General features: G+C 42.4%; 1 protein-coding gene and 1 long non-coding RNA gene across 2 annotated transcripts; one reads left to right on the forward strand and one right to left on the reverse strand.

The window, feature by feature from the left end:
* Positions 1-303: 303 nt before the first annotated feature.
* On the reverse strand, positions 304-856 carry LOC125515125. Its single transcript, XR_007286827.1, has 2 exons — positions 613-856; positions 304-409 (listed from the first exon to the last, which is right to left on the reverse strand). It is a non-coding gene; the product is annotated as an uncharacterized LOC125515125 (long non-coding RNA).
* A 9,284-nt stretch (positions 857-10,140) lies between these two features.
* On the forward strand, positions 10,141-11,965 carry LOC125515943 (vegetative cell wall protein gp1-like). Its single transcript, XM_048681423.1, has one exon. It carries the CDS (start codon positions 10,221-10,223, stop codon positions 11,697-11,699), a length of 1,479 nt encoding a protein of 492 aa, XP_048537380.1. The 5' UTR covers positions 10,141-10,220; the 3' UTR covers positions 11,700-11,965.

An 11,965-nucleotide genomic window follows, 5' to 3' on the forward strand; every position in this document is an offset into this window, starting at 1 on the left:
TAATCGATCTATATGTATGGTCCATGGATTTAGGTTTTAAGCACTGATTCCAGTATAAATGAAAGCTTCAAGTGCACTTAGCATTTACTATATTTATTAATAACTCTATGAGTTTTGCCTTTAAGCAGATTTTTATGAGACTAGACATATTATTATCGCTTCCAAACATAACTCTATTACTCCTGGATACATAGTGCTCAATTGTTAAAACAAAGATTCAAGTGCACTTGACATAGTAAGTATCCATTGAAGTTCTATATGACGATGCAAATCTTGCAGTTGCAGAAGCCGAAGAAGACACCATCACACCAAGACTGCGTGACTTTATAATACCAACGATGCTGGCAATGATACAGGCATTCAGACTTTATACAAAATGTCATCATGTCGCGCTTAATCTCACAGTTCTCTGTGCATCTCAAATATATTAAGGGTTAGACCATAATAGTGAGACATCAATTGTAATAACATACCGTGTCCAACTATTGCATAATTGGTAACATGTATTATTCCTCCACGGCATAGAAACAATGTGCGTCAACATCGTATTTAAGAAAACTTCCAGTAATTCCATAAGAAACCTACTTCAGAAGAACAAAAGCTAGAACATACCTGTAGTCATACTGCTTCCTAACAACACAAGCATCACCATAAAACAAGCAGTGGCGGATCGTTTGTCCATCCTTGAATTCCACAACTGACGAGGCCCAAGGAACAATATATAATGTCAAATGGATAAGGAACGAAGTATCTTATCTATAGGCTTAAAGGCAAATAAAGCTGCATCCAAAAGATATCATGACCACGTACAGGAAGATGGTCCCCACTAAGGCTAAAGGGATAGATGATATCAAATGGATATGTTTCAGCAAGCCATCTATAGACCTCTAAAAAGGGACATAATCAAATGCATGCAAGAGATAACATGACCAAAGAATAACCAATTGTCTTGACTTGCAGTTAATCTATTATATTTGAAGTGTACTAATCACCAAGCGTACAAAATAAAATTATTTAGTGCTGGGCCAAATTGTTGTTGGGACCACATGCCATGATGGAGACGATATCGTGGCCCCAGCGGATACCTGTGAATGTCACCCTTTATTTATTTATTATCCAAAATTAGCCAAAAAGAATCCATGCACCTTCTGCCATGGGTGTTACTCAGTAAATTTCACATGTAAAATCCATCCCAGTTGTAGATATCTCTGGTGGGCTGATGAGTTGTTCCTTCCACAAACGCATCTACCTCTGATTGTTACTCCTAGAGGATTTATAGCATGATGATAGTAGTATGCCACACATATCCTGGATGTTTGTCGATAAAGCTTCTTTTCCAAACTGGTTTCGACGAGGCGGTGTTGAGTATCGTGATTAGTTAGGAAATATGAGATGGACTAGGATTTGTTCTGACTTGTCTTGTACTCCGAATTGATCATGTACTCCTATATATATACACGCCCATGATACTCAAGCAATAAACAATCGATTCTAGCAGGTTTTTTCTCTCTCGCCGATCAATTGGTCGGTGATCTTTTTTTGTTCTTTGATCTAAGATCGAATTGAGTTGCCCGTCCGTCGTCTGTCTCATCGCGCGTCACTACTCCAACATTGGCTCATGGCCTCCACAACTAGGGGTGGGCATTCGGTAGAAACCAAAATTTTGGTTTATAGTGTTCGGTTAATCATCAAATTCGGTTTACAACCTAGAAAACAAAATTAACATCCAAAAACAGCTAACCAAGATTTCGGTTAACCACAAATTCGGTTTGGTTTTCAGTTTAAATGGAATATATACTTCGTTGCTTACAAGCTTACAACTTAGCTGTGATCAAACTCGTCTGTGCACCCCCACCCTCTTCTATAACTGAGCATGTTGTCCCTTGAGAGTACCTACGCGATGTGGGACTAAACAAAGTCGCTGCACACCACCGGCTCTCAGAAGTAGTGATATTAGTTATTCCGTTTGGGGCTTTGGGACATGCAATTGGTAAAAGGCCCATACCTATAACGCAAAAGGTTGGCTTAGCTCACACTGCGCCGTCTGTACGGGCGAACCCTATTTGGCGCTGCAGGCACCCATTAATGTGTATTTTGCAAACGAGCGCCCCGCGCTGGGCTGACCCATTCTAATATTTTCTCCGTTTTTCGAAAACGTCAATAAATGCTGGCACTAGAGTTCGAACCCGCAGCCCCTCCATTGCAACCACTACGATGTAACTACCAGGTCACCACCGCGCTAGTGCAAAGATAGTTCGTTTTTCTTTTTTTAGTTGTCATTCAGTTCAGTTTATTATTTTTATTTTTTATTTTTTATCATTCTTTTTTTTGTTTAATGCACGGTTTTTTAAAATTTGTGAACCTTTTTTCTAAATTTATGAAAATTTTCTATCAATTTCTATACTTTTTTTCAAATTCGATGAACTTTTTTAAAATTTGATGATTCTTTAAAAATCGGTGAATTTGTAAAATTTCGCTGAACTTTTTTCAAATTGGAATAACTTTTTCTTAATTTTGATAAATTTTTTCCATTTCGACGAAATTTTTTTCAAATTCGCTGAACTTTTTTTCATTTCCTATGAACTTTTTGAAATTGATTGAACTTTTCGAATTCAATGAATTCCTTTTCCAAAATCCACAAAAAAAATTTCAATTTTTTAATCGACGGTGAACTTTTATTCAAAATCGATGAACTTTTATTCAAAATAGATGAACTTTTTTAAGAACTGATGCACTTTTAAAAAAACTAAATATTCATTTTTCAAAATTGCTGGACTTTTTCAAAGTTTTTGAACGTTTTTTAAATTGATGATTTTTTTCTAATTCATGAAAATTCTTTGAATTCATGATCCTTTTTTTAGTTCGCGGTTTGTTTTTACATCTATGAACTTTCAGATTTTCTTCAAATTTTTGTTCGAATATTGTGTTTTTCTAATTTATATACGCAGTAAATAGTAGGGGTGGAAAGTGGTAGCGGATAATCCGAAATATCCGATATTCGTATTCGAGAAAATGCCTATTCATATCCGAAACATCCGCATCCGAACCAAAATGGAAATGGAAATTATCCGTATCTGAATTTATTAAACAAATAAAAAATAAAATATGGTAGGAGATTTTGAGACAAATATGGATATGGAAGTGGATATATCCGTATCCGAATAAGATTATGGGAGGTAATTTTTAAAATTCTAGGCCCAATATTCCAATTATCCAACATAAAAGCCAAATAAGTGGTCAAATTTTACTCTTTATATGATTAAACTGATAAATTATTATGCATTACAATAGTATTTATACATAAACCTATTTATCATTGACTTATTGTATGTCACAAGTTGATTATTTTAGGTCACATAGCTATCGACTAATTTACTTAAGCAATATGTTAATATTATTCGTATCTGTTCCGAATCAAGAAAATATCCGATATGTATCCGTATTCGAATAATATCCGAGCCGCATCCGTATCCGATAATATTCGTATTTGGATTCATATTCGTTTTGAAAATATGAAAATGGAAGTGGTAAGAGCACTATCCGATCCGCATCCGATCCGTTTCCACCCCTAGTAAATAGTGTGGTTATACGTACTTCTTGAACAGATGGGGCCCTAATAATTCACTAGAGCCTCTGTGGTATAGTGGTTGGCAACACGCACCTAGGCACCAAGTTGCCTAATCGGCGCTGACTAGGGGCTCCCGCCTGTACACGGTAGTTCTGCGGCAAGACGCGCGCCTAGCCTCGAGCGACGGCTATTCGGTTTTTCTTTCGGTTATAGGTTTCATACCGAACCGAGCAATTTAATTTCGGTTATCATAAGTAAAAACCAAATTTCACTGGTTTTTTCGGTTTCTGTATTGGTTTAGCATTTGGTTGGTCGGTTTTTATGCCCACCCCTGTCCACAACTCTCCTCCATCCAGATCGGTTCGTGCACACCGGCTTCACGCTTGCATCAGCGTGCCACTGTGCGCGTCAATGCTTGGTCGTACCGCGTTGCGTGGCCAAGGCACCCCGCGCGGTGCACCTGCCTGCCTACGTTGCGTCATCCATGCACATGCATATAGCTACGTGCACCCTTGCACCGTTCTGGATGAGGACATATTGTACTTCGAGAGCTGGATTAGCTCTGCATCACTGCCGCCGATCTTCTTCCGCTTGGATCGCTGATGCCGAAACACACAAGCCCGTCGCGACGAAGAAGATTCCGCCTGGATCGCTGCTCCAACATGTGCCAGCTAAATTTCCACTTTCCATTTTCAGTTGAACTAATGGTCTAAATTTTTTTGCATCTTTTTTTTTGTAAATATATGAATGGGTCTTGCAAAACATGTATTTACCATGAACTGTCTTAACTAAAAGCATATACACATTATTTTACTCCCTCCGTTCCAGAATATAAGGTCTATTGATATCCATGCAAGTCAACCATTTGAATGTTTGACCAAGATTATGAAATAAAATAACAACATTTGCAATACCTAATACATAAAATATGAAACTACTTCTCATGATAGATCAAATGATATAAATTTTGTATTGTGGATATTGATATATCTTTCCCTAATAATAAAGCACGGACTACTTCTAGTCGTCCGTCATTGAAATTGTCACCAAAACTGTCGTAAATTACCCACCATGCCATCTATAAGTAAAGAAAACGATTCGATTTTTTTTCAAAGTCATCGTCGTCGTCGGAAACGGTTCTTATAAGGTCATACCCTAATGTATTTTAAGGGACTCAAGTATCGCAGTGGCTAGAGCCTTTGTTTCTTGTGAGGGAGACCCGGGTTTGATCCCATGTTCTGCCCCTTTTACCTCATATTTTTCCACTCTTAACAGCAAGCGCGCCTCCTCCACCCCACACTTGTTCATGGGCCGGCCCATCATGCGGGGCGTGACGTCCCTTTTTTAATTAATTTTTCCTTTTCTTATTTATGTTTCTATTTTTCCTTCTTTAAATTAACTTGGGATTTCCAAAAATTATAAATTTCAAAAAGGTGCGAGTTTGGATTTTTTGAGAAATCAAAAAATGTCCATGAATTCAATTTTTTTAAAATGTCCGGTATTTAAAAAAACTCTTTGCATATTATAATAAAAATCACGATTTCGAAAAAATGCTCACAAAATAAAAGGTACTGATGATTTTATCATGTATTCAAAACATATTTTGGAAATTAAAAGAAATGTTCCAAAATTCAAACAGATCCGTAAATAACAAACAAAATTAACCTGCTTACATAGAGGTCTTTTTTGGATCAATAGACGTCGTTTTATGATTTTGTTAGTACATGGCGCCTTTCCTAAAAATATCGTTTCCGACTTCTGTTCAGCGTTCAGCCACACAAAATTGACACATCTTCCTATGTGTTAGTTTTTGTAAGCTATATGAAAATCACTAAATGTCTAATTTGCCCCCATACACATCTGTGTTTATTTTTTTTGGCAGCGGACATCTATATTTCTTTAAATTAACTTGGGATTTAAAAAAAGTACAAATTCCAAAAGGGTGCGAGTTTTGGATTTTTTTTTTGAGAAATCAAAAAATGTTTGGAAAATTTTAGATTTTCTGGTATTTAAAAAAAATCTTTGCATATTATAATAAAACTCATGATTTCGAAAAAATGCTCGTGAAATAAAAAGTACTCATGATTTTATCATGTATTCAAAACATATTTTGGAAATTAAAAAATGTACCAAAATTCAAACAGTTCCTTAAATAACAAACAAAATTAACCCACTCCATAGATATCTTTTTTGTATCTATATATAGACGTCGTTTTATAATTTTATTTAGTACATCGTGTGTTTCCTAAAAAAAATGGTTTCTGTGTTCTGTTCAGTGTTGAGCCCCATAAAATTGACACATCTTCCTATGTGTTAGTTTTTGTAAGTTATATGAAAATGACTAAATGTCTAATTTTCCCCATACACATCCATGTTTATTATTTTTTGGTGGCGGACATCTATATTTATTCTGATACCACAGTTTTATCGGTCATGGTAAACATCGCGACGTTAGGTCAAATTGTGACCAGACCATCACATTTTTAGCTTTTGAAATGACTTTCTAAAAGTTCCTTATCTCATTGTGAGATGATTCAGACGTAGTTTGTTAAATCACATTTTAAAAGTCCTTATCTCATTATGGCATATGTTTCAGACTTCTTTTTATCTCTACCACATTTGCGTAATCTGATTGTTTTTCTCCCGTTGCAACGCAGGGAAATATTTCCTAGTTTTTCTAAAAGTTTGGTCAAACATGCACTCGTTTGACTTTTGAAAAAACAAATACACCTTATATAAATGATGGAGGGAGTAGTTGATTAAAAATGTACACACTGGAGGACCAAGTTCAGAGCAGATGCCAGAACTAACCCAGTCTTCCCTAATGTCACATTACTTCTCTTTCTTTCTTTTTTACGGGGAGTCACATTACTTCTCTGCCGATTGATCAACAAATAATGTATAATTGTGACCATAGATCATTTCATGCAAAATTTACTTTAATGCACGGTAACTACTACTACTCCGTCGGAGGGAGTACAATTTTGTTGGACAAATCGATGGGTGCGGCAATGTAATCCATCATAGTCATGGTTATTTGAACAATGAAGGAGATAACCATAAGCTCCAAAAAAATGTTCATTTTTTTTTAGAAAAGGAGGATGACCCCCGGCCTCTGCATCTGGGAGATGCATACGGCCATTTTATTGATTATTCTTGAGGACCTTACAAAGTGTTATAACAATAAGCCTGAATCCACCATCTAGGCAACATATGCCACTACTCCTATCCATATGATGAAGGGGTGCTAGCTAGGCCACTACCCAGACCACTCACCTAATCCTAACATCAAAAGCCGGAATCCCCAGTCTAGCCACATACCGGGTCTGGGGCATAAACCGGTCTGACGCACTCACAGGTGTCGTCTCCACCATCTTCCACTGGTCCATCTCCAAGCAGATTGAGGTGCCAACCTTGGCAGGCTTCTCCGCCATCAACTCCATCATGGCGCCAAATGACGACCACCACCTACACTAGAACATCGCCAAGCAGATGGAGCGCTACCACAAGATGAAGATCAGCGGTAGAATAGATAAAACGCCGCACACATTGCCGCCGCCAAACACCTCACACGCACCACAAAGCACCCACCGTGCTTCCGAGAACCCCAGACGACGCCTTCAAGAAGGAACACGACGAAGGTACGACGCTATCGCCCGCAAGGGGAACTAGAGCTTTCGCCCAAATGAAGAGCACAGTGAGAAACGGGACAGGACCTCGACAAGGCCTCCAAGGATGGAACCAACGCCCACAAGGCGCCGCCATTGTCGTGGCCTCCGCCGACGGCCAAGGGTTTCCCCCGGTCCCGCCCCCGTCCCATCCACCCGGCCAAAGACCTGGCCAGGGGAGCGCACGCAGCCGGAGAAGGCGTTGGACTTCATCGAAGCAGGCACGCCGGATGACGGGGCACCCCGACCCACCGCAGTAGACGTCCACCGAGACCTCGCCACCTGCACAGCCGAAGTCGCGGACCACCAGCTCCCACGGCCGTCGCCCGTCGAGAGGCCAAGCCATCCACACCGCTCGAGGCCGCCGCCCCGGCATCCACCCACCGCGCACATCCCGTCAAAACACGGAGAACGACCCACACCGCCGCCACTAGGGAGACCACACCGCGAGCACCCAAGCCGGGCGATGAGGCAGTGCCGCGCCGGCCAGGTCCGGGCGGATCCGACGATCCCCGGCCCACCAGCCGCCAGAGAGGAGCCGGCCCCGATCCAGGGCCGAGCCGGCCTGATCTGGCAGTCGGACCTTCCCAGGAGACCCCCACACCCGATCAGGAGAAGGGCTAGCGACAGCTCCGGCGACCGACGGCCGCCACAGAGGGCCTGCGTCGGCGGCCACCAAGAGCTGGGGAGGCGGGCGGCGGCGTCTGATGCGGGGTGGGGGCGCCTCCAACGTCGAGGCGGGTGCGCAGGGAAACCCCGCCGCCGCCTACCGCCGCGCGGGCGGCTGCCGGCGGCGGCGGGGGAGGAGGAGGGGAGGCGGGGGGAAACCGGCGGACGGCTAGGGTTTCGCCCCCGAGTCGCCCGGAGTGGACGACGCGTAGTTTATATATTTTTTCTTTATTTATGAGAGAAATGAGGGCCCCTCACCCTTCCGATTACATATAAAGAAGCTATGGTCTTGATGCAAACTATATCAGCTAGATTTAGATAGAAGGTCCAAAGACCAACGACTAGGATATATTTAGGCACACTTTGGCCAAACATAAACACACTCAAGCGAACTTGCAAACATCACAAAACACTGAAACTTCATTACAAACCAATGTAGGAAAAAGCAAAGCAAAGGATCTTCAAAGCGAAGCTGGAGAAATGCCTTGGCAATAGTGCAGCAACCGCTGTCAGGTTTTTCCTTGCCTACTTCGAGCACCGTAGCCGTGCTCCTAACCTAGACGCCGCCGCCACCACCACCACTCTTCTTTCCGGTCCACGGCAACTACCTCGATACCGGCCACCCTGACTCGACATCGACCACGGCGCCCCTCACATAGCTACACCATCCTACGCTCTTGGCTACCTCGACATCAGCACAAAGGGCAAACGCATTGTTATTCTAGCTTATCTCGTACTCAAAGAAGATCATGTGCTCCCATATATATGCCCACGAGGCTCAAGCAATACATCAACAATTCCACCAATTTCCCCTCTATTCCTTCTACATGGAGAAATGCCTTGGTAGCAGTGCTGCAACCTGAAGAACACCCTGATAAAATTCTGAGCACACCAGGCCTCCAACCTAGTGAAGCTCAAAATATCTCACTTGTTGTTTGTTCTATCAGTCCTGTTCCCCACTTCGGCGCCTCTGAAGAAATATCATCACGCGTGCTGCAGACGAGGATTAAAGTGGCACTCCACTCACCCAACCCAATCTAGTTGTGAGGTCATATCGTCTTTAACTTGCTACTCTATGGATGTCTTTTATTTTCATCTATACATACGATTCAATCGGTAGGTTAGGTATAAAGTCATCCTACTGCCCAACTAGATGCAAGCATGCATATGTACATAGGACTGGTCTTTTTTTTCTTCTAGAACATTGCATGTATACCAACAAGCAACTGGTCGTGATTGGTGTATGAAATGTGAAAGTTACGGCTACAACCGAAATGAGTGCCCTGTGCACGGCGTGCACTGATCGTGATTATTAGAAACCGCGTACTTAAAGGTGCATCACTGTCCGATAGGAAAGCTACTAGCTTTGGTCACTTCCCGATATTGTCAAAAAAGCTTTGGTGCTAGGCTTCTTGGATTCAAAGGGGTTTTAATGAAATTTTGGAGGAGACTAATCCTTAGAAAATTTTCCTGTATGTGTTGTTTGAGTCGTAGAATAGCAATTCATAGAAGAAAATAATATATCATAGGACTCATTTACACTAGATTCCATAAAAAATAAATCCATACATGCAAACCTCAAGTTTAGAATCCGATGATTGTGTACAATAAAACATCCTACAGGCTTCTTCATTTTTTTATCAAGAACTTTATTCTTACACCTCAAATTTTTCTCAAGAAAAAGGTGTGGCGTGTTCATACAAAACAAAAATTTCAACAATTTCATATGTAGTCTACACAAAGGGGAAAAAACCACAAATACAAAATTTAAAATAGGCTAATTTCTACTGCATTTGGGCTGGAAATTTATTTTTTGTGTGTAGCCTACAAATCATCATATGGCTTAATTAAACTATTCAAATGCGTACATAACATGTATATGTTTTCATAATTTTATAAATTAACATAAAATAAATATTATTTTTAGCACAATTTAAATTTTCCATGCTCAAAGCCATCTACTACGCTGCTATCTGTTCAACAGAATTATTGAAAGTGATCAGGTTGTTCACAACTCGGGCGACTGTATGCTTCTGCATGTTGCTCTCTCACGATCAACTGAAAAATGCCACATCTATCCGGACCAACACCACTCCAACTTCCCTAGATAACTTTTTGTTGTGATTGGCCTCCTATTGAAGCACTATAAGGGGAGGCATGCAGCCCTGCATCTCCAAAAGGCAAAGCTAACAAGCCCAATCAGAGTTGGAGTAAACAGCGTACATGCTTGTCCAGCCTTGATTGGCTGAATTCGCCTATAAATATGAAGATCGAGGCGCACACACTTGCAAGTACGTAGCAACACAAGCCTAGCCATGACAATGAGGACGCGCCCCTCCTCGTCCTCTCTTCTCGTAGCACCGCTGCTGCTTATGCTTCTTCCAGCGCTTGCTCTTGCTGCAGGGAGGCACACCTTGATCACTAGAGACCCTCTATACGGCCCACAGGCTAACCCAAATCCAGAACCACTACCAGGAAAACAACCAAATCCAAATCCTCAACCATTGCCAGACCCACAACCACTGCCAGGACCACGACCAGACCCAAACCCGCAACCACTACCCGATCCTAAACCTAATCCAAACCCACAACCACTGCCTGAGCCACAACCTGATCCAAATGCTCAACCATTACCAGGACCACACCCTGACCCAAATCCACAACCATTGCCAGGCCAAAACCTGCAACGGTTGATGAACCCACGGCCAAACCCAAACCCGCAGCTACTACCAGACCCACGGCCAAACCCAAACCCTCGTCCATTACCAGGACCGCAGCCTGATCCAAATCCACAACCATTACCAGACCCAAACCCAAAACCATTGCCGGACCCACAACCAAACCCAAACCCTCAGCCATTACCAGGACCGCAGCCTGATCCAAACCCAAAACCATTTCCAGACCCAAACCCGAAACCATTGCCGAACCCACAGCCAAACCCAAACCCTCAACCATTACCAGGACCTCAGCCTAATCCAAACCCACAACCATTACCAGACCCAAACCCAAAACCATTGCCGGACCCACAACCAAACCCAAACCCTCAGCCATTACCAGGACCGCAGCCTGATCCAAACCCAAAACCATTTCCAGACCCAAACCCGAAACCATTGCCGAACCCACAGCCAAACCCAAACCCTCAACCATTACCAGGACCTCAGCCTAATCCAAACCCACAACCATTACCAGACCCAAACCCAAAACCATTGCCGGACCCACAACCAAACCCAAACCCTCAGCCATTACCAGGACCGCAGCCTGATCCAAACCCAAAACCATTTCCAGACCCAAACCCGAAACCATTGCCGAACCCACAGCCAAACCCAAACCCTCAACCATTACCAGGACCTCAGCCTAATCCAAACCCACAACCATTACCAGACCCAAACCCAAAACCATTGCCGGACCCACAACCAAACCCAAACCCTCAGCCATTACCAGGACCGCAGCCTGATCCAAACCCAAAACCATTTCCAGACCCAAACCCGAAACCATTGCCGAACCCACAGCCAAACCCAAACCCTCAACCATTACCAGGACCTCAGCCTAATCCAAACCCACAACCATTACCAGACCCAAACCCAAAACCATTGCCGGACCCACAACCAAACCCAAACCCTCAGCCATTACCAGGACCGCAGCCTGATCCAAACCCACAACCATTACCAGACCCAAACCCACAACCACTGCCAGGCCCACTGCCGGACCCGAATGCACAACCAAAACCACCACTTGGGACACAAGTAGAAAAGGAAAATGTGGAAGCACACATCCAAGAGGAGCCGCTGGGATGAGATGTTCGAGTACATCAACCGCGCCAGATATAGTATACTCGTGACTTATATTGCCTGCTAGATTAAATAAGTGGTGTGTTGTAACCCACCACCATCAAGTCATTCTGTGCTATATAATGTCAAGATCAATCAAGATTAGGGTATGATGCCCATGTAAATCTTGTGATTGTTCTGACTTACTTTTCTGGCTTGTATGGATGATAATTGTATGTGTGTGCTGGTTGTACTATGATTGTGTGATGATATATATATTAAAATTTCTACTT

Source organism: Triticum urartu, chromosome 6 (genome assembly GCF_003073215.2).
Source record: "Triticum urartu cultivar G1812 chromosome 6, Tu2.1, whole genome shotgun sequence".
NCBI lineage: Eukaryota > Viridiplantae > Streptophyta > Magnoliopsida > Poales > Poaceae > Triticum > Triticum urartu.

What these genes read in the sequence shown, in the direction of transcription:
- LOC125515943 (XM_048681423.1), top strand. Translation starts at nt 10,221, where the DNA reads ATGACAATGAGGACGCGCCCCTCCTCGTCCTCTCTTCTCGTAGCACCG.